At 33.2% G+C, this 23,394-nt stretch overlaps 3 protein-coding genes across 4 annotated transcripts; all 3 read left to right on the top strand.

Annotated features, from left to right (window-relative positions):
- Positions 1–2,288: 2,288 nt before the first annotated feature.
- LOC108339606 (cytokinin riboside 5'-monophosphate phosphoribohydrolase LOG1) lies at positions 2,289–6,166 on the top strand. Its single transcript, XM_017576763.2, has 7 exons — positions 2,289–2,624; positions 3,103–3,200; positions 3,294–3,324; positions 4,142–4,241; positions 5,443–5,513; positions 5,621–5,764; positions 5,885–6,166. The coding sequence occupies exons 1-7, from the start codon at positions 2,463–2,465 to the stop codon at positions 5,954–5,956; spliced, it is 678 nt and encodes a 225-aa protein (XP_017432252.1). The 5' UTR covers positions 2,289–2,462; the 3' UTR covers positions 5,957–6,166.
- Positions 6,167–10,013: 3,847 nt separating this feature from the next.
- On the top strand, positions 10,014–14,438 carry LOC108339850 (uncharacterized). 2 transcript variants are annotated; one of them, XM_052877304.1, is made up of 4 exons: positions 10,014–10,191; positions 10,617–11,747; positions 12,247–12,917; positions 13,174–14,438. In XM_052877304.1, exons 2-4 carry the CDS (start codon positions 10,642–10,644, stop codon positions 14,193–14,195), a joined length of 2,799 nt encoding a protein of 932 aa, XP_052733264.1. In that variant the 5' UTR covers positions 10,014–10,191; positions 10,617–10,641; the 3' UTR covers positions 14,196–14,438. The 2 variants fall into 2 exon arrangements, with proteins under 2 accessions (XP_052733264.1, XP_017432557.1); XM_017577068.2 differs by lacking the exon at positions 10,014–10,191 and adding an exon at positions 10,353–10,529.
- Positions 14,439–17,849: 3,411 nt separating this feature from the next.
- LOC108338836 (protein-tyrosine sulfotransferase) lies at positions 17,850–23,016 on the top strand. The gene is made up of 13 exons (XM_017575877.2): positions 17,850–18,110; positions 18,209–18,284; positions 18,383–18,551; positions 18,643–18,714; positions 19,383–19,671; positions 19,830–19,970; positions 20,423–20,527; positions 20,635–20,776; positions 21,072–21,118; positions 21,206–21,274; positions 21,375–21,494; positions 22,149–22,277; positions 22,794–23,016. Exons 2-13 carry the CDS (start codon positions 18,233–18,235, stop codon positions 22,926–22,928), a joined length of 1,470 nt encoding a protein of 489 aa, XP_017431366.1. The 5' UTR covers positions 17,850–18,110; positions 18,209–18,232; the 3' UTR covers positions 22,929–23,016.
- Positions 23,017–23,394: the final 378 nt, after the last annotated feature.

Here is a 23,394-nt window from a genome sequence, read left to right on the forward strand (position 1 = left end):
GTGTTGTATCTGTCCAATTAATCTCCTTTCTCAGTAAATCCAATAATAGTATAAGAGTCGATGGTTAGTCTTGGTGACCGTCTTAGACAAGTACAATATGGTTTCTATATCGAAAGTCTTTCTAATAAAGATTTTAGGTAAGCGTATCCACATATGAATGAAAGTATGAAAATGAGTACTTGTGAATAGGAATACTTCTACCGGAGGGGAGTTTACCAATGTGAAAAGGACTCCCTTGAGAGAGATTGTTGGGAATCCAAGTATAAGTTTAAGTTTCACATTAAATAAAAATAAGAAAGTAGAGCACCATATAAGGATATACATTAATCCATTGTCTTAAGATTTTAAATAAAGAATGACATCAATTCCTTATATGATTGGATTTAAGTATCAGTAATGAATGTTGTGTCTTTCCGGTTAACCTTATTAATATTACATAACACTTAGATTTCATCTATCATAGTTAAAAAACATTGATGGAGGAATCGTCATGACTCCATACGACTGTAAATTTTAATTCAACCATTCAATTTTTGTTAATAATGGGATAAACTACCCATTCATGTTAAAAAACCAAATAGATAATATAAACAGTAATACCCACACCTGTGTATGGTTGTATCCTTGTTGTATCCTTTTAGCAACCAAATGCAAGCATTGAAGAAGCATTAGAAAGACAAAGGGAGTCTACAAGAATAGGGACAGCAAGGCTTTGTCTACAAACAACAGGAACAAAGGGGGTAATTTTTTTTATGTCCAATCTAAATCTGAGTGATAAAAAAAATGGATGTTTCCTAGGCATGCATCAGGTTTGTCTAGCAAGAGGTGGTTGAGGGCACACACATCACAAAGTGGAAGATGAATATCATGTGATTGGGAGCTTAAATCTAAACCTTGTCTCGGTGTAAGGGTATAACAATACACTTATTTTATGTCCTACACGTTACAATCTAAGGCAGCACATGATCTACACACGTTCTCTCAGTGTGTCTGTGTGGTTTAAGAGTTACATGTCTTATCTCTGGAGCTTTTACAGAGAGTCAAGGAGCTAGGTAATGGGAGTTGGTGAGTGGACACATTAGTTGGATACCAAAATGAAGAGAATGTGATAAAAAAGTAGTTGATTTAAAGTCAACCCAGATTTAAGATACCTATGCTTTAGCTAAAAACACTAGAACTGGTCGTGTCAAAGCAAGAACTGTGGAGGGGGAAAGAGTATCACGGGCCATTCTTAAACAGCAAATGCCATTGTGGATGGCCAGTTAAGGATTAACTCCTGTTTTATCCTTGAACTGGTTGAATTTCTCATAAAATTACTAAGATCTTATTTAGATACTGTGGTTCAAGAATTGAAAACACCCCATAATATCTGTCCACAAATTTGGAGATTACTCAATGCAGTGCTGGGCCATGTTCCTCTATCTTAACAATATCTGGTTATACATCAAATGGAAGATATTTTGTGGGTTACAATGAAATGAAATTGATATCAGAAAATCATGTGCAGCCTCAGAGATATTTTTCTAAAGCTCAAGTATAACCAGTGGCTTTATCTGTTAACATTGAAAAGCATATAGATGTTCACAATAAAAAAGAAACATACTTTAATATTTTATGTGATCAACATTCAACAGAAGAAAAGCTTTCATCATCTTAAAGTAGAATAGTTATGCATTTCTGATCTATAAACACTCTTACAGTGGTCACGGCTGACATTTATCAGTTCTCTCTCATATTTTCGTCATCCCTGTCTAGGTGTCTTCACCCCGAATTATCTCTACCAAACATTTTCCATTGCTATAAAAAGGACCTATATACCATTGTACTAAACTTTTCCACTAGCTCTCATTTCCCACGTGGATATTACGAATAGAAACAACCAAGATACTAACTACTACTACTTCCACGTATCTCATTTTTCTACCTCTACTTTTTCTATATGTATGTTAGTATATAATCTTGGTAAGTCTTAAAAGATGTTATATTATACGAGTCTCGATGTTGTGGAAAAACTGTCTAAGCAAATAGCATCCATCAACACGCAACAAACATCAAACCAACCCTTTCGAACTGTATTTTAGAACATCAAAACAGAGAGTTCAATTTCACCGTCCAGTGTAGTGTTCCCATTCCAATATTCAATTTTGGTGAAACAAAAACGCACAATGATCTTGACATAGGACCACGGATTGTATTGCTTTTTTTTTTCTTTTTTTATATTTTTATCTGGTACAGGGGACCATAGTAAAGTAGAAAACAAACACACGTTTGTGGATCAAGTTTTCCCCTACGTACAACTTGGGAGGAGTCATCATCATCGTCATCGTTCATGATGTGATAATGGTTCCACAATAGAATGCACCCTCGCTTGTGCCTCTGCTACCCTTATATAAAGCCACGCACCAGTACTTCCATCAATTAACCGTTCATTCATCGAAATTCTCAACTCAAGCCTTGGGGTGATGATAGAGAAGACACTGTGTGAGAAAAAAGGAAACATGGAGGGTGAAGAAACTGAGATAAAAGAACAATCCAGGTTCAAGAGGATTTGTGTGTTCTGCGGAAGTAGCCCTGGGAACAAGACTGGCTATAAGGATGCTGCTGTTGAGCTTGGGAAAGAGTTGGTAACATCTCACTCTCATGTTTCTTCTGCTAATTTCAAACTCTGCTTCTTAATGCCAACCTTGTTTTGTTCAAGGAAATTGAACTTGGCACATGTTGTTTTTGGTTCATCCTGTTATTTTTGGTGGTCTTGGTTTGGGTTAAATGTTCAATTTAACCTTTGTTGTTTCTTCATATGTTTCTCGGTACCCCACATGGTTTCTTCATCCACATTTCAACTACAAAACCCCTTAAGAAAAGCGAGGTGAAAAAAAAATCCTTTTTTTTGTTTTTTTTTTCACAAGAGAGAGAGAATTAATTTTAAGTTTCATGGTTTTTTCATGCATATTTTGTAGTATGGTCTATACAGAGTTTAAGCATCTACCTTTGGAAGTTTCAGAGTTTTTGCTGATGGTGGGAGAGTTTAATGAAAGAGTAACTACCATTGTTGAATTATTAACTGAACTAACTTATCTGGGCACTGTTTTAAATCTTGAAAAGGTGTCAAGAAATATTGATCTGGTTTATGGAGGAGGCAGCATTGGTTTGATGGGGCTGGTTTCCCAGGCTGTTTATGACGGGGGTCGCCATGTAATAGGGTGAGCAGAATTTTGGCTGTGATTTATGAGTGTTGTTGGATTGTATGATATGTTATTAATTTCAACTATCTCATGTCATGATATTGTCTGCAGGGTTATTCCCAAGACACTCATGCCAAGAGAGGTAATGTTAAGATGTTTTGGACGCACTTCATCAATCATGATTGGAAATAAAAAGAAAATGACTAAATATCCACCCAGAGAGAGGGGCACAGAACGAGAGACAGAGAGAATTATCTACAGACGCTTTACCTTTCCACCACAATATGCTTTTCTTGATCCAATCCTACCTATCCTCTTTAGACAAAGTGTTGAGATACTGTTCAGAAAATGATTTCCAATAACATCTTCTTTTATAACATGATTCTTTTATAAATTGACAGTGTGAAGAATTTGTAAATTATGATACATAATCAGTGTAGTAAAACTAAACCTTTATATATTTGAACAAGTTAATGTGTAGTGAATTTGCACCTTAGTTTTGTTACGAATGACAGTGTATGAATTTTGCACTTTGTCTTTTGTGGTGATTCTTTTAGGTTTTGAGGTGGGAGTAATGCTTGCTTTCCACGTTTTAGAGTCTTTTTCTATAAACTTATCTATCAATACACCTGGCAACCTGGGGTCATTCCTTCTGAGGCATTTTGTCTCTCTCTCTCCAAGTTCCATGTACCCTCTTTAGATTCTTGTGGCAACCCTTGTTTGATCTCCATTTTCTTATCATTGATCAGTAACTTTTTCAACCTTTCTTCGTTTGGTCTATTGTTTGGTTTATCTCCCAAAGGAAAATGTCAAGCTATACGATTCCCTCTTGAGCCCACTTCTGCAGTACTCATCATTACCCCTCTTCCATTCCTGTCCATGCATTCACTCACACAAAAACCTCTTTATGGTTTCAGTGATAATTTGGATTCATTTGAAGGGCTTGTGGCTTTTTGCAGATCACTGGAGAGACAGTGGGGGAAGTGATGGCAGTAGCAGACATGCATCAAAGAAAAGCAGAGATGGCTCGCCACTCTGATGCCTTTATTGCCTTACCCGGTTCGTACAACACACCATATTCCCTCTTAAACTCACATATCATCAACATTATACACACTCTATCTAACTTTTCACACTGCCTCATTTCAATGATCTTGATTTCTGAGTAACAAAACAAAAACCACCCTCATGTAATTCCATTTCATCTTCTTTATCACTGATTATGATTTCAAAAGGAAAAAGCAATTGATGCTCACTGTACAAATTCTGTTCTTTTTTGTATGAATGTGAGTTTTTTTAGTACACACTACTTTGTTTACTTTGTTGATGATGTTACGTGTCAGTTTTTTTTATGAATGTGAGGTTTTTTAATACACACTACTTTCTTGATGATGTTACGTGTCAATGAAAATGTACATATGACATGTCAACTGCAAATCATTATGTGATAGAATGTCAGGACTTTAAAACTCATCCATAGATGGCTTATAGACATGTTTCGGACAAAATCCACATGATCTATGAGAGATTGTTCAACTTCTGTGATGCAGATGCTCTACTTTATTTCTCTAATGCATCAATAAATTTGTAGATGGGATCTAAGTTTAACAACATCAAATCCAGTGTAGAATACTCCATCACCAGTTTTTTTTCTTCTGTTTAAATCATGTTTTCCTGTTTGAATTTAGTTATACCATCTATAAAGTCTAGTAATATTCTTAAAGAAAGATTTCACTAAAAATAACATTAAAAATAAATTAATTAAAAAAAGAGTGAGACTTATTTAAATTTATTTATCTTGTAATAAAAAATATATTATACACTATAAGAGAATTTATTAAAAACATTTTTTTCTTAAATTATTTATTATTATTAAATTGAAATATTGAAAAGCTAAAATTGTAAAAGGAAACAGGACAGATTTCCAAAGATTACACACAGGCCCAAGAAAAACAAAACCAAGGGTCCCATATCGTTTCTTTCCCTATTATGATTCAATAAAAGAACTGTAAAAGGGGTCATTCAGTCTATCATTGTTTGGTTCCAAGTTTCTATATCCATATCCAAAAACATAATTAAAATGGAAAACGACAACAATGGCTGAGAAAACAATTAAATAAATAAATAAATAATTGCTTGCTATCTTCTAGTTTTGAAACTCAATTCTGTGTATATATATATAAACTTTTAAAATGAGGCACAGAAAGAAATAGGGAGAAAAATTAATTAATAATAATGTGTTTTCTTGATATGTGTGAAGGTGGCTATGGAACACTTGAGGAGCTTCTTGAGGTCATAACTTGGGCTCAGCTTGGCATCCATGATAAACCAGTAAGGACCCTTCTTAATGTTCAAAGATTTACAATGTATTAAGTTGAAGAATGGTTTTTGTTAATGAAAAGGTAATTTCTTAACAAAGATGATCATGGTTTTGGAAGGTGGGGTTGCTGAATGTAGATGGATACTACAATTCCTTGTTGTCTTTCATTGACAAAGCTGTGGAGGAAGGCTTCATTAGCCCCAAAGCTCGTCACATAATTGTATCTTCCCCATCATCAAAAGAGCTTGTCAAAAAGATGGAGGTAACTGCAATCTCTCTTTCGATTAATATTATAGACTATGTTTGTGGAAAAATATGATGGTTTGTTTTTTACATGTAAATGTCTGTATTCATTTGCTGATTTTTTGTTTGATGGTTACAGGAATATTTTCCACAGCATGAAAGAGTTGCCTCTAAGCTGAGCTGGGAAACTGAGCAGATAGATTACTCCTAAAGTTGTGACATGTCTAGGTGATTAGAGGATTATGGAAGAATATGTGTAGAAACAGTTATTAGTTTAATGGCTTAAGAGAGTATTATTATTATTATTATGGCCATAATTGTTTCATGCTATTGCAACTATCTGCTAGTGTAAACTACAGAACTGACTTCAATGTAGCTGTCGAGCCTAACTACTCTGCTTAATGTGAATTCTGGTTTTTCACATCACATTTTCTAACATAATGTTTCTGAAAATTTGAGTTTTGAGACTGTAATTTCACACTGTGAAATTGTTCTCTTTTTTATTTCAGCTGTGAAACTAGAATTGAGTTTTGAGAAGATTTTGTTTTTATTGAGTCAATTTCACTTCATTTCAACTATAATCATTGTATAAAGTTATACAATTAGACCTGTATACAGAGGACTAAACTAAATAGATGCGTTTTTTTTTGTTAATTGGTGAGAAAAATATGGAAATAATTATTTAAATTAAAGTGTATAATCGTTTTCATTTAGTCAATGAGGTGAGGTGTGTCAAATTTGAAAACTAAATTTAAATTAACAATATTCATTGAGTTAAGTCTTTCTTAAGAAATTTCTTCACATTCATATGATATGTGGAGATTTCAGATTTAAATTCCAATTCAAATTTAAATTAATATCAAATGCTATGAAACAATAGTATTTAGAGAAATAAAATAAAATTTCATATTAAATGAACAACAAATCACGTTATTTCATAAAAATTAATGAAAATTTAATTAAGCTAAAATTAATGTAACTCGTACATTTAAAAGCATTAATTGGGTTATATATATATATATATATATATATATATATATATATATATATACACACACACATCGAACTTAAGAAAAAAAAGTCTATAATAACATCACGTTATAAAATGCAACCAGAGAGAAGGCTACAATCTTGTATACAAAGGATGTTGCTTGCCACGGTTGAAGAACTATATTCAGAGTGTTAGCTATTAAAACAGAAAAGATGGAAAAAAAAGTGAAAAGACATATTACCTCAACTTGAATCAAAGCTTTTCAATATTGGTTAATGTGTAAATTAGTGTAGCAGTGATGGTGGTATTTTCAAATGTGAATATAATTTAGATGTAAATATTAGGTTTACTAGAAAAGGAGTTCAACATTAATGATATCTATTTTCAATCATATAGATTGAAATTACTTTCAACCTAAAATATCATATTACTAGATTTTTACATATTTTATTTTTTTATTTTTATCTAATGTTATATTTATACTTATATTCATATTCTAACAGTAAAAGTTTGTAATAATGTATAATATGATTTTATGTAAAATGTAGTACAAAGATATCACATTAATTTAAGAAAAATATGCACATCTCCTTTAATTATAGTACCAGACTTTATTCAATAGAGATAATGGTAGTTATTCTCCATTTTAATGCTTAGAAGTAGTGAAATAGTAGTACTCTTATCAGGACTTATTGTTCTCTTGAAGCTCAATATCTAAACTCAAATATTATTAACTTCTTATAATAATTTAAAAACCAAGAATTGTTATCTCAAATGGACCATAATTCCTAGGCTCAAGCTTACACAAAAAACCTAAAAATACTCGAATTGTTGATCTTAGCAATGTTATAATCTCATCAAACTTGGATCATAACATTGACACATTTTATGTGAACAAAAACTCTCTTAACCCTCAAGTGGGCTTGTTCCAATAGTTTCACATAATTTAAGAGTCGAAATCAAGGACAATTTAAAACTTCATCTTTCAATTTTTTGAGATATCTTTTAAGATAAAATCATGACAAAGTTTCATGCTTCACAGCAAAAAATATATCAAATATGATGATTAACCCTAACAATATCATTCGACATTATTGATATAAGATTACATCAATAATCAATTTAATTTTTTTTCATGTGTTGATTATTCATATAATTTATGTAACATAATAATAGTATATTTATTAAATATAATTTTTTATATTACATTGAGTAAAATAATAAATTGATATAGAAAATGTTTTTGAAATTACAAAAACATTATAGTTTTTTATTTTTACAAAGTTAATTGACGTGATTTAATAGTTGCGTATTAATGTAGTTTTTGACTTAAAAGAGTGTTTCTCTTTTTTCTAACGAAGAAACTATTCAATAATTTCATAATAAAGAGATTTGTTAAAGACTTTGTGAAGCAAATGGTTAAATGGTTTGAAGATTTACGTTTAGGTACGAGTACACTTTTGTTTCTTTTTATAAATCGTAATATTATTTCATAGGGTTTGACTATTATAAATATCAACCTAACCCACACACTCGAATAGTGCATAATACATTCACCAAGGCCAACTATGTTCTACGTGGTTTCCACTAAAGTGGTTCATTCCTACACAGAGACCAAACATCATTGTAATCATACCAAACTCAAATGTAGGAATACGAACATTTTATACACCAATCTTGACTTCCTCCAACAGTTTCTATACATCACGACCATATATATTCTTTTAATCAAATGAAAATCATTGTAAATTATAAATGTTGACTTTCTCGAAACTTTTTGAGAAGTCCTCACGTGCATACTTTGAATGGGAAAAAAAAGTTTAATATGGTTTTATTCATTAAATAATTGAACTATGCAAAATTCAAAAATGACCAGAGAAAAGACAATAAAAAAAGGAAAAAAAAATGATAACATATATATTCAAATTCATTCTTGACTATTTACTTTAACTGCGGTAATCATTATTTACTTTTCATCTAATAAATTTTTCTACCTCCTTGTATTATTAAATTTTCATGTAGATTAAGATGTCTTTTTTGGAAATAATGAATTTTTGGTCTAAAGCTACATGCATTTCTTCCATGTTGCTCTTCATTTTTTAGTAGAAGACCCACCATTAATTCTAATTAAGAATATCATTTGAATCATTCTTAGTTGACTCTTTATATAAAAGAGAGCATAACATCCAATAATTTTATTTATTTATCAAGAAATGATTTTTTACATTCCTACCTATGATTTATCGTACTTCTAGCAAACATTTTTATAAGGTAATGATAAAAAAAACTTTTGTATATGTAAAAAAAGTAAAAAATAAAATAATACATATAAGTTAAATATAAAAATTTATTGATTGTGAAATAATTCTTTGATAAAATATGTTACTTACACTAATTATTGAACATAATTGACTAATAAAGTTATACTAATGTCAATTAGGCACTTCAAGTTGTGAAATATTTTCAATTCATCTTGTTTATCAACATGCCCTGAATATTTAACTTCTTCGAAAGATAACTGGTGATTTGTCCCATTCAATTAATGTTATGTCAACCCCATGTGTCTTCTCTCTCCATCTCAATGGCAACTCACCAGAAAAGGAGGAAAGTGAAAATGAAAACTGAAAAAATGGCTAAGTATTTTCATTGGAATAAAAAGGCTGTGTTCCCATTATTTCAATACCCTTTTTTTATAGCCTAAGCGAACAAGATACATTTGAATTCTCTCATGCACAAGCTAACCATTTTCTTGCCATGAGTTTCTTGCGCAGAACCCGCCTAAGTTCGGCGATCAGCCATTAACAAAAGTTTGCTGCAAATTTCATTCACGTATCTTCTTCAAAAGGTCAAGCAGACCATCGATGGCTTAATATATATATTATGCAACATATAACGAGTTCTGACTGATTTATTAGGCCTCACTCTTTGACAGCAAATAACCCTTTTATTTTGCTGAATCATATATACATATACATATACCTATTTCTCTAGCTTTAGGGCTGTTACTTGTTTTGCTCAAGAAGCTAAGCCTTTTGTTTTATCTCCTTCCTTCAAGATAGTGTGCAATGTACGTATTACTTCAACCCCATGTTCTTTCTCATGTTTGATTGTGCCTTTAAGGTTATATTATATGTCTTTTCCTGCTATGTAAAGTTTCCTACGTAGAGGTTATTTTCGGTTTTGACTAGGGCCCTTAAATCATGCTTGAATATCTAAAACCTGAATATCAAAATGCAAATGAATAATGTATGTTTTTTTTTTTCTTCTCTAGGAGTTTGAGATATCTTGTGATCTTCATGGACTTAAGAATACGGAACACGAAAATGAGTTATATTAGGAGGGCATGCAGTGCCAAAAACACAAGGGTTACCCTTTTCAACGGCATCAAATTTGGCTTTCATTGGTTTCTTAAAAAAAGTGTGCACGAAGTAGTGTGTAGTGAATGAAGGTAACGCGTATGCTAATGAACTTCTTGCTCTTAAGCGTTTAGGCCATGTGACCCGTGATGCAATTTTCATGGGAACTTCTAAACTATCTCTCACCTTTTCTACTAATATATAATATAAAGCACACAAACCATGGTTTTTCATATTTCACAAACCACCCATTGCTTTTCTCTTCTCTTTCAATTTCCATCAGAAACAGTTATATATCTAGAAAGACTGATAATTTGTTTGGATTGCATTTTGATCCAACTCATCTCACGTTTAACTCAATCTATCCCTCACGTTGCTTTTGTGTTTATGCATTGAAAAGTGCAAAGCTTCACAGATTTTCAAACACATCCTTATTGGTTAGACTCAGTTGGAGTTTCTCTTGCAAAATTGTGACAGTAAAACTGCCAGGTGTAGGTACTAACTTTGTCTGTGTTGTTTTGCAGGTTAGAGGATATTGAATCATCTAAAATGGGTTTTGGTCGAACTTCGACCTCGAGAAGTGGAGATTACTTGGAAGGGATGCTTAATGACTATGTTGGAGGAAGAAACAAAGTGAAGGCTCAGAAAGTTTCCTCCACAAAGTTTGTTGCAGCACTCACTTGTCTTCAGTTTTTCTTTGCAGTTTATGCAACATTCTTATTGTATTACATGGGGCCTTCCATTGATTTAAGAACCAAACCAGAGTTCACATGGGCTACCAAAATTGCCCAACAGTGGAAACAACTTATGATCACACCCCACGTTATTGGCCGCTACCAAGAAGCTGCTTCCTCTCTCGTCATGGAGGGTGTTCTTCCCACAAGTCCGTCACAGGTGTGTGAGAATGAGAAGATAGACTTCCAGCAAAAGAAGTCCAATGATGTCCAAATGATCAAGTTAAAGAGAGATTTATACGATGAGGTGTTGAACTTCCAAAGCAAAACATTTGGCACTGAGACTCTTCAGGAGCTTATGGCAATGAAATCTAAATGGGACTTGAAGGGTCCAAACAGCCCAAAAATCACTGTATTGCTGAACCACTTCAAGAGAAAGACACTCTGTGCTCAGCTTGATTCTTTGCTCCAACAGACCCTTCCTTTCCATCATGCTTGGGTTCTTTCATTTGGGAGCCCCAATGAGGCCTCATTGAGGAGAATTGTGGAGACCTATAATGACTCAAGAATCAGCTTCATAAGCTCAAGCTATGATTTCAAGTACTATGGAAGGTTCCAAATGGCTCTTCAGACTGATGCTGATCTTGTGTACGTTATTGATGATGACATGATTCCTGGAAGGAAGATGTTGCAGATTTTGGCGCACGTGGCTGGGACAGAAAAATACAAGAATTCTGTTTTGGGGAGTATTGGAAGGATTTTGCCTTTTAGACAGAAGGATTTCACGTTTCCAAGTTACAGAAAATTTCGATCTAAGGAAGCAGGGTTGTATTTACCCGATCCTGCTTACGATATCACAGTTGATAAAATTGTGCAGGTGGATTTTCTATCTAGTTCATGGTTTCTCTCTGCTGATCTTGTTAAGACACTGTTCATTGAGACACCTTTTACCTTCTCAACTGGTGAAGATCTGCACCTCAGGTTTGTCAATTTCTACACTCTTACATCATGTCGACAATTTCTTCTACCATTTTACGAAGATTTTTTCTTCTGGGGTGATAAAAAATTATGACTTTATTTGGTGATAAAAGATCCAACTGACTGCGAAATTGAGTTGAAAGCTGACCCATACAAGTCAAACATTCATGATTTGACTAAGCCAAATAGGATCTGGTAGTGTTCAACTAGTTGATGACATTAGGTTCAGAAACACTAATAAGTAGTACAAGTTGCAATAAACGTCATAAAAGGAAATATACTGTTTGTCAAATGTCAAACAAAGTAAATGCGTGTATCATGGACAGTCCAATTATCTTTTTCCTCATTTGTCCTCACAAAAGGAAGACAATTTTTTGCCACTTTTTTTAATTCAAAGTTTTGATCCATGAATTAATTTCAACAAAGCATTTCCCTGGAACCACTCTTATACTTCTGCATGATTATACTTGCTGAAAATTTGTTATCATTTTTATTACTGCAGCTATCAGCTTCAGAAGTACAAAAATGCTGGTTCCTTTGTTCTTCCAGTAGACCCTAAGGACAAGGAAACTTGGGGAGATAGTGAACACAGGCTTGCATATGTATCTGAAACCACAGTGATTTTCAAGGACATAGTTCAGGTCAGAGATGATCAATGGTGGAAAGCACTATCCACTGGTTATGTGACTCAATGGGCTGCAATGTACCCACAAAAAGTTGATGCACTCTTCTATGCTCACTCGGTTGATGAAGTGAAAGTGCTGGCACCACTTCTTGAAAAATTTAGGTCCACAGTTGGCAAGAAGGCCTACATTGTTGTCTCTGGAGGCAGTTTCTGCACTTGTGAAGATGCTGCAACAGCTCTCAAATGGCCTACAATGGTCTGCAAAGAACGTCGATTCAAGATTTTTGATTTGGCCATTGGATCACTTTCTGGGGTATCAGACTCAGAGGCACCAGTGATACACGCAGTGTATACCAGCATGAAGGGTTTGATCAAAATTCACAACCCCAGTGTAGTGATCACTGTTGCTGACATTAACCCTCATGTGAGAAAAGCTCTTAAGATGGCCTCAGAAACCAACTCAAACGCTACCACATTGGTTCTTTTACCCAGGGCATCAGTGTCTCAAGTTCTCTGGATGGCTGATCTGCGTTCAACAGCATTACCAAGTAAGACTATTCAATATACAATTGTTCATCTCTAGTTTATTCTTGATTTATCTTCAATATAAAAACTCAAACTAGTACATAATGCATAAAGGATGATGAGTCTCTGCTTAGTGAAAATTGGTTAGCTAATTCAATTATGCATTCACTTTAACATGTTATTTAATCACAAGCAGAGAATGAAAGCATGATAATTCTATGGTTGATCATGTAAAATTTTAACCAATGAATACGTATTAAACTCAACTTTGCCTTGCAGATTGGAATCGGATGAGGATTTCTGTGAACATCATCACCCAAAACAGAGCCAATTCACTAACAAGGCTTCTGAAATCTCTAAGCAATGCCTACTATCTTGGAGATGAAATTCCCATTACCTTCAACATGGATAGCAGGGTAGATGAGGAAACTATAAGAGTAGTAGGTTCATTTGAGTGGCCTCATGGACCCAAAACCCTGAGAAGGAGAATAATCCAAGGTGGTCTCATTCGTGCTGTGAGTGAAAGTTGGTATCCATCATCAGATGATGACTTTGGTCTCCTACTGGAAGATGACATTGAAGTTTCCCCTTACTACTACCTATGGATCAAATATGCACTCATGGCTTACCACTATGACCCTCAAGTTTCTCTCCCAGAGCTCTCCTCCATCTCCCTCTACACTCCAAAGCTCGTTGAAGTTGTCAAAGAGAGACCAAAATGGAATGCCACAGAATTCTTCAAACACATTCACCCCAACACACCTTACCTTCACCAATTACCATGCAGCTGGGGGGCAGTGTTCTTCCCCAAGCATTGGAGAGAGTTCTATGTATACATGAACATGAGGTTCACTGAGGATGCCAAATCCAACCCTGTTCAAATTCCAAAATCTAGAACAAATGGATGGCAGGCTTCATGGAAGAAGTTCCTGATAGACATGATGTACCTGAGAGGGTATGTCAGTCTCTACCCAAATTTCCCTCAACAATCAAGCTTTTCAACCAACCATATGGAGCCAGGGGCACATATCAGTGCAAAAGACAACGTTGTTAAGCATAACATACAGGACTTTGAGGTGCCACTACTGAAAGAAGACTTCAGAAACTTGTTGCCAGCAATGAAGATGCCTCCAGCATCAAAGCTCCCATCTTTAAACCTCTTCAATCAACCAGTTTCTCTGAAGGGTCTCAAAGCTGCTGGAGCTAAGCTGGGACAGGATGTGCTAAGATGCAACAATGTCACTGAGGTTGTGGCTGTTGATCAAGACACGGGTCTACCTCGTACCTGCTCCAAATTCTGAAAGACTTCGTTATTTTGATTAATTAATTAATTATTCTTTGTTGTTTTCTTTTTTTTTGTCTGATGCTCAAGTTAAGAATGATTTGTAGTACTATGGTTTTAAATTAAGTGGAAAATAGGATCAGCAATTTTGCTGTTTGGGGAATAAGAATGAGGTAACTCATGTTTTCCCAAGAGGCAATCCCAGAGATACAATTGTAATTAATTGTTGATATTCATAAATTACTATGTTAAGATTTTCTGCAAGTTTAAGTAACGTAGCTATATGCCAACTTTGTGTTGTGGAATCCTTCCAAATAGAATCGATCTTAATTAGAACATGAGATTTTAAAAATTCTTTTTTAGATTTCATTTCAAGTACATTAAACTCTCTTTTAAAATAGTTAAGAAGTGAATTTCAAATATCATTATCCTAAATTTTTGTTTTAGGAAATCTTAAACAGACTTGGTTGTGCATTGTGCATAGTGTAAGACTTGTTTAAGGACTGATATGTCATTGATGAAGAAAAAATAAGTTTGACTTTACTATCCATTCTTCTGATGTTTATTAACGCTCTCTTTGTTTTCGAAGACGGAAATACAGGCACGGATATGCAAAGAAAGTTCAAAATTCTTTTTTTCGCACTAATGAAGATTTGTGAAGAAACGAGGGTAATATAATATATATATATATATATATATATATAAAATTAGTTTTCATTATATATTTATAATAATAAAAATTGTAAAACCATACATCATCCACTCTATGTTGCCTACCTTTGCTTCTTTTATGCTAACTTTTCCGTGTATGAAAATAAAATGATATAATGATTGTTTCTTTATCCGCAAACCTTTGTATAGATGTATAATATGAAAATAAAATAATGTATTTACTTTCTCTGCCAACCGTCTCATCCAAATATATAGTATTTAAATTAATATAATGTAAAAATCTAAATTTTGGGTACCTATCACATTAATCATGGATAATTGGTTATAACCAATATTTTTTCTTTTTTTTTGGAAACAATCAAGCTAAAATATTTGTTGGATTGTAATTTGAGAAAGATCACTTAATTATTAGGTATTGATGAAGGTAAGGATTTTAATATGGGAGTTAACAATATATTGAAGTTTATAGAGGAAAATTGTGTGTACCAATGATAAGTTGAAACATATGATTTTTTATGAAAGACACAAAAGTCGACTTAATTTGTATCTAGACATGATTAAGATGTATCAGGATTTAAAGAAATTATTTTGGTGGTTAGGTATGGAGAAGGATGTAGCTCAATATATAATAATTTGTTCGACTTGTCAAAAAGTTAAGATAGTACATTAGAGACCTGAAGGTTTGTTATAATAAATTGTAATGAACTTTGTTACTAACTTGCCATAGTCACTAAGAAGGCATGATATTATTTGGGTGGTGGTGGATTGTTTGACAAAGAGTCTCTATTTTCTACCTATGAGTCGATGATGGATATAATCAAACTAGCACAGTTGTGTATCAATGAGATAGTCAAGTTATACGGAGTACCTTCTAGTATAATATCAGACAAGGATTCTAGATTCACATCCAGGTTTTGACAAACTCTATAAGATGCTTTTGGGAGTAGGTTAAGGATGAACTTTTTGTATCATTGTTAAATGGATGGTCAATCTAAAAGAACAATCGAGACAATAGAAGATTTGTTGAGATCTTATGTTGGATCATGTGAACACTTGGAATGAGGTGTTGCCTTTAGTGAAATTTACCTATAACTACCACGTGAATATTGGAATAACTCCTTATGAAACCTTGTATGATAGAAAATGTATTACTTCTCTATATTAGTATTAAGATGGAGAATGACTTCTCTATATTAGTATTAAGATGGAAAATGAGGGATGAAAGAAAGATATGAAAAATACTTTTATCTTTTTCTTATAATAAATGAATTTTTGAAGACGGAAATTTTGATTGTGAAAAGAATTGTAAAGACCATGTTTCGCTCTACTTTTGATTCATCTTTGTCAACTTTCTCTCGTGTATACATAGTATGAAATAAAACGATATAATAATATAATGATAATAATATAATATAAATTAAATATTAGAAGGAAATGAGGTTACCATATTTTCCTTTTTTTTTTCTCTCACACGTCCCAAACACACTGCATCTTCTTTTTTTAATCTCAACCAAATTAGTCTTTAAACACTCCATCCACAATTAAATTTTCAATGCATAATAGAGTTAGCAAAGAAAGTAACATATTATATTATTTTATTTTCATATTATTCATGACGGAAATATTAACATAGAAAGAAATAATTATTATATTATTTTATTTTCATATGATTGAAAGGATAAACCGAAACAAATACATTCGTCAGATTTTTTATCAACCCATTCCAATAATCAATTATATAGATCAAAATGATATTTTCACTAAAAATCTTTCGTCTATGCTTTATTTTCTTTTAAGTTATAACTTAAATATACAACTTAAATATATGTATCAAACCTTATGGAAACTTTAATACTTACTTGAAATGAATAATACAAATATATATAATTTGCATAATAGTTAATATTATTTATTAAATCAAATGACTACGTCTTTAAAAAAATTGTAACGACAAAGATCTCCTCATCTCTTAAGTTATAGCAACATTAATCAAATTATTAACATTAGAAACTTCGTCATTTCTTATAAATATCTTTTATAAGTTTTGTGAAATTTTCCTACGAAATAATTTTATCAAAACCACTTTCTATTTGATTAATATTATTTTCGAAAACTATATATTTTATTTTTCACGTGTGATAGTGGTAAATTAAAAATATTAATTTTATATGCATCTTAATTTTCCGGTTGCAATTTCAACATTTTTTCCAATTTTAATTATTAGTTTTCATTATTTTAAATTTTAAAAATTTAACCCTCTTTATTTCGTCTGCAACTACGGAATACAATCGAAGTATGATGATGCAATACTGATTATAATAAAGAAAATAATAAAATATTTAAATTAAAGTGGAAAACGTTTCACTGTAGCTTCTCAATTACTTTTTTATATTTAAATATTGTATACATTTTTTAATTCACCAAATAAATATAAGAAAAACCTGATATAACAAATTAAAAAATAAAAAAACACTATAGCACACAGAAAATGTGATACTGTTGAATTAGTGGGAAATAGAAGAAGTCTAACATATTCTAAGCTATTGTCACTGAAGATAATTGAAACTATAAGGAGAAAAGATAAGAGTGTAAGATTCTGGTAACATGCAATGCATATGCAACTATCATTTTTCAATTTAGATAAGTCATGAGAAGTGTGGGTGAAGATCCACTAACTATAACATCGGGGACATATAAGTCATTCCACGTCAATAATAATAAGAAAAATATATTTTTAACAAATTTTTTTTATAATTATTTTATATGGTAGTTTGTGACTGGTGAAATGAAACAATCTATTGTAAAAAAGTGTTAAAAAAATTGTTAACAGAGAAAAATGAGATTTTCGTTGGATTAGTTGACCAAAGACTTGAGAAGTGTGTTTTTACCATTTTGCCTAACCATTTCCGGTGCAACAACAGTGGTAGAGGGTTGAATAGGAAATATTTTCCTAAAGTTTTTACCGCATTGAGCGCGAGAAAAGGGTTTCTGGCTTCACTCACTCTCACTTTAAGTAGTTGTAGCAATTACCGATGAGACTTGCGTATTGTATTTTGAATTAAATTACGACGCCGCGAGCCTCCAGTTTCTTTCCCATTCATTTTCCCGGGAAAGTTTCTGTTTGGCTTGCCAGAAAATCTCAGAGTTTCTCTCAGAAACATAAAAGGCGCTTCGAGGCGAGCGAGTGGGACCGCATCGGAGTCCCAACTCACAAAAACACTTCTGCGAATTTATGAGCACGAGATCCCGTAATTCGATACAGGTAGGTCCATTACCTAACATTTTTCATTCATCCATGTCAGTGTCTCTCTCTCTCTCTCTACACGCCTCGTTAGGGTTTTTACTTGTTCTTTCTTGCAGGAGTAGTGTAGGGGGATTTCGTGTATGGATCCTACTCTCAAGCTCTGCGCCTTCTTCCTCGTTCTTGTCGGATTAGGTAAAATCATTGCTCGTTTTTTTTTTTTGGGACTTGCTTGTCCTGTTCTGGTTTTTTTGGATTGAGTTGTGGTTGATTTTGATGTTTTTTGGTGTCAGTGAACGGTTCTTTTGCGGAAAATGATTTTGCACAGTGCGAAAGCGTTGTTAAGAGATGGACACGTACTTCGCTAGATGAGGAAACGACAAAGGAGGATAAACATATGCTGAGGGATTTGCTGTTTTTCTTGCATGTTCCTCGAACGGGAGGGAGAACGTATTTTCACTGGTAATTTAATTCCTGATGTGTGTTTTAATTCTGAGCATTTTCTCCTTAATTCAATTTGTTAACCTGTTTCGTTGTTCTGTTGTTTCTGTAGTTTTTTGAAAAAGTTGTATCCCAGCTATCTGGAGTGTCCTCGCTCTTATGATAAGTTGCGCTTTGATCCAAGGTGCTGCCTGAGTTCGTTATTTTAGTCATTGTTGTTCTTTAATTATTATGCTTGCATGTGAGTTTTTTTTTCTAAATATTTTAAAATGCTAAATTGAGTGTTTTGGGTGTTGGTGGAGTAAAGTTGGTCGCATTTTTAGTGAGTAGTAGTCCCCCTCTGGCTAATTGTGGGCTTGTGGGTTTTGATGCTGGTGCTTTTTGACATTAAAGGTCACTAAAGCTTTTTAGGAATGGCTTAAATTGCATTTTTTTTGAGCTGATGTGAGTTTGTGACTGTTGAGCTGTCTACAATATTATAATATCAATAATGGCCTTCAGAACTTGTTAAGCTCGCTGACATTTCCCTTGCCAAGTTTAGGACATTGTTGCACATAGTTATAACCCACGTCTCTGTAGATCTGGACATTTTCAGCTCCTTTTCTGTTCATTTTACACACTAAAATGAGCAGAATTCACAGCAGTTTTTATGATATTTTTAATAAAATTATGACAGATCATCACAGCTGTTTTTTCTTCGCATCTAAAGCATAGCAACTTCTATAAGGTCACAACACTCTCACCATAGTCTTAGTCCATTGCTGAAAACCCATAATTTAGATTAAAAAAAGTACACTATAAAATCCAACATAATACTTATTTTTGTGTTCTATTGTATTTTGGAATTTGCAGTAAACCAAAATGCAGGCTGTTAGTTACACATGATGACTATAGCATGACATCCAAACTTCCAAGGGAGAGAACTTCTGTTGTTACCATACTTAGGGATCCAGTTGACCGTGTATTTAGTACATATGAATTTTCAATAGAGGTTGCAGCTAGATTTTTGGTGCATCCAAACTTGACCTCTGCAACAAAGATGGCTCTACGCTTAAGCTCTAAGACTAAAGGAGTAAGCACACTGGATATATGGCCGTGGAAGTATCTCGTTCCATGGATGAGAGAAGATCTATTTGCTAGGGTATGTTTATTTTATTTTGTTGTTTGACATTGGCCTTTTTGTGAATTTTATTTCCAAGCTTCTAAATCCGTATAAGGTTTTAAGAGTCTATTACTTTTACATGTTTTTCTGTACTTCTATGTGATGTATTCATGATTGATGTAGATCTTAATTGACAGAGAGATGCCAGGTATAGTAGGGGACAGAATATCAATGAGAGCAATGATTCTTATGACATGGAAGATTTTGCAATGCCATTACAAGAATACATCAATGATCCTGTGGCTGTGGATGTTGTACATAATGGAGCCACATTCCAGGTACTACAGCAACTGTTTGTTTAGCAGTGTGGACATTCTTATGCTTCATCATTTTCAGGAAATACTAGAATGTCTCACTGTTTTCTGACATCGTTATTCAACTGTATCTTTCCTAGAACTTCTCTGTGTTGTAATATCACTAATAATCAATGCAAAAATAAAAAATAAAAAATTGGTGCATATAATTTTTTAGCCACGAGACTGCTTACCCATTTTATTGTTGTATGATCTACTCTTGCCTTATGCCTTAACAAACACCAATACCGTAGCTTTCATTTAAATATAAGGCTAACTAGATAGGATGTGCAGTGCTTAATTTTAGTTGTATTTATATCCTGCCAAATCTAAATCCCCAAATGTAATTAAAAGCTGAAATCATGTATGCATGGAGTTTCTTGATAATGCTGTCTGTATTATATGTAATTGAGTTTGGTTTACCGCTCAATTATCAGGTTGCAGGTTTGACAAACAATTCTTATATAGCAGAGGCACATGAAGTGCGCCATTGTGTACAGAAATACAAAACCCTTGGTAAATATGTGCTACAAGTTGCAAAGGTATTAAATAAGCTTTTCAAGTGAGATAGTTGTATTCATTTAGTTTTTGCTTCCCATACTGATCCTTTCTTCAACACTATAGCGACTCATGCTTGTATATATTGCAGAAGAGACTGGATGATATGTTGTACGTTGGTCTAACAGAGGAACACAGAGAATCTGCAACGAAATTTGCAAATGTGGTTGGTACTCAAGTGATATCACAGCTCAATGCCCCGAAGTCTAGCCTGGAAACTACTGATAATACAGGTAAGTGTGGTTAAACACTTTGTGTGTCAAACCTTTTCTGATGTTACAAAAGCAAAGGTGTCTAAAATGTTGCACAATTTTGAGAATGATGGTAGCACTCATTCTTTTTTGTTTGAGGATCATATCATATTCTTGCTTGCACCAAAACGTGTTACATTTTCTGATGTGTGTAGTATCACATTTTGAAATGACCATTGAGTAGTATTTTGGTGTTGACATTTATAGTCTTGTCTTGGATATATATTGTGATGTATTTTCATTGACATATGGCATTGATCGTGTACTTGCACTACAGAAAGGAGTTCATTTTCGAATTCTGATCTGGATACCATTGAACATCAGGTTAGAAGCGTCTCTTTGATGTAAGAGCTTTGTTATTGAAATTTGAATATGGAAAGCATTCTTACAACTTTTCTTACTGTAAAACAGAATAGCACCTTGAACAGGGAAGGAAGTGAGGTTACTACAAGTGAAGGGGGAGAAGCAACAGAATCTAATGTAAGTTTGTTTTCTTAGCAAGTGTGGCTGTTTCATTGGCTTGCTAGTTATTATCTGTTTCTCATATTTAAACTGCATGTTGATCCGTTATTTATTTTAGATGACTGTTGGAGAACTAATGGATGCTTATGAACTCTGTATTGCCAATTTACGGAAGGCTCAGTCACGCCGACGTATAGCTTCCTTGAAGAGGATTTCTCCAGTGAACTTTACAAAGGAGGTAAGCTTAGTAGTTCTAGTGTTCACATAATGTCATTCTACCATGTGGGTGTGAATTTCTATTCCTCCACAACTCACTCTTCAGGTATAGACACGAACGGCTGTCCAGAATATGTATTTCTTACATGGATTGGTGATGCCTGTATTTCGAGCTATTTAGACTTGGAATTCGGTTTTGAATTCGTGTGTATTGTCTGGGATACCTGTGTGCACTCTTTCATTATGTTAACTTTTGTATCTCAAATCATTTGACGGGCTTTTCAAATCAGCAAGGATGTTTTGACATAGAAATTTACGTGCATTGTATATTGGGTTCATACACTGGTTATTTCTAGAAGTCAATGACAGGCTAATAAAATATATAGGTAAAATGCATATATCGTTACATTTTTCATTGGTATTTATAATGTATGCAAGTGAAACCGCATTAATATATTTTAGAAATTTATAATATATGATATGAATGTATTGAACTTGTCATACATTGACAAATTGTTTCAACATTTATTACCTTTTTCTTTTGGATTTTTAGTTATTAAAGACCGAGTCTTTAGTGTCTGATTAATGTTGACATCTGATTTTAGAGTTAGATTGGAAATTTCCTGTTAGCTTTTGCTATTGCGTTGTGCCTTTCTAATGATTTGTGATTTTACAGGCACGTCTTCAGGTTCCTGAAGAGGTTCTCCATGAGATACGATCTCTTAATGACCTCGACTTGCAGCTCTACGAATATGCAAGAGCCATTTTCAATAAACAACATAAAACGTCGTTACTGATTAATGAGGTATGATGCTGGTTTTATACATTTTATCTATTAAGATGATCATATTCACGGGATTTAATGGTTGAAGAAGACTGGGAGTCTTAATTTTGCACAACTGGAAATTAAAAAAAAAAATGAAGCATTCTAATAGTAACTTCGAGGACTTGATTATAGTTACTATGTTATGCGTATAATTTCTTTAAATTTAATCTTGGGACAACTTTCTAACAAATTGTTGTATATGGCTCATCTGTATTACATTGGAATTTTAATGAAAGGCATCTACAAATTTTAAAACCCGATATTTCTTTGTGAAACATATATGTGAAGGATGTGTGTATATCCATGAAATGAAGTTTATTTATATGTAGAAAAAGCATAAAATGAGTAAGGTATTACTCTGTAAAGCTGGCCTCACGACCACATTTGGTAATCTTAAATCTATATGCACGTGGAAGGGGGCAACTGCCTGAAGACTTTGGTGACTTGCACCGAAATTGTCTTGAATTTGATTTATTTTACTATGTTGCATTGCAGGATAGTTGGGACAACTTTAGCTCTGCATATGGCCTCTGGAGGGTCGTTACACTAGCAATTACTTTTGTCTTTTTCTTTTTCATATTCTTACTAATTGTAAACGCGAGAAGAAGAACGTGGAAAGTTAAGAAGTGAAAGTAATTAATTCATAATTTATGGGATCAGAGTCTAAAAGATATTTTCGGGAACATATATTTTAGACAAAATTTGATCGATATTCTCATACCCGTTCGTATAGTTCAAACTGGATTTTCCTCCAAGTTTTGTCCCTCATCAGAACATTGCCTCTCGAGTTTATGCCTTTCACTTTTGTTACAATTCTTCCTTTTGATTTGACGACATTACTTTACACCGACTAAAATGGGGTTGAATTTTAGTAACTTTAGTTTTTATTGAGTATTGTGTAAGTACGTTTGATACTTTTATTCAGATTTCAGTTGATTTAAAAAGATACAACAAATTGTTTTGTTTTTTCAACGCACTAAATTAATTATGGTCGTAAGTAGCTATTGACTCATTAATTTCTTAAAATAATTTTACAAACACATTTTCAAAATTTTACAGCACATCACAACCTTTTGGAAGTTGTAAGCATTAATGG

Source organism: Vigna angularis, chromosome 5 (genome assembly GCF_016808095.1).
Source record: "Vigna angularis cultivar LongXiaoDou No.4 chromosome 5, ASM1680809v1, whole genome shotgun sequence".
Classification (NCBI taxonomy): domain Eukaryota; kingdom Viridiplantae; phylum Streptophyta; class Magnoliopsida; order Fabales; family Fabaceae; genus Vigna; species Vigna angularis.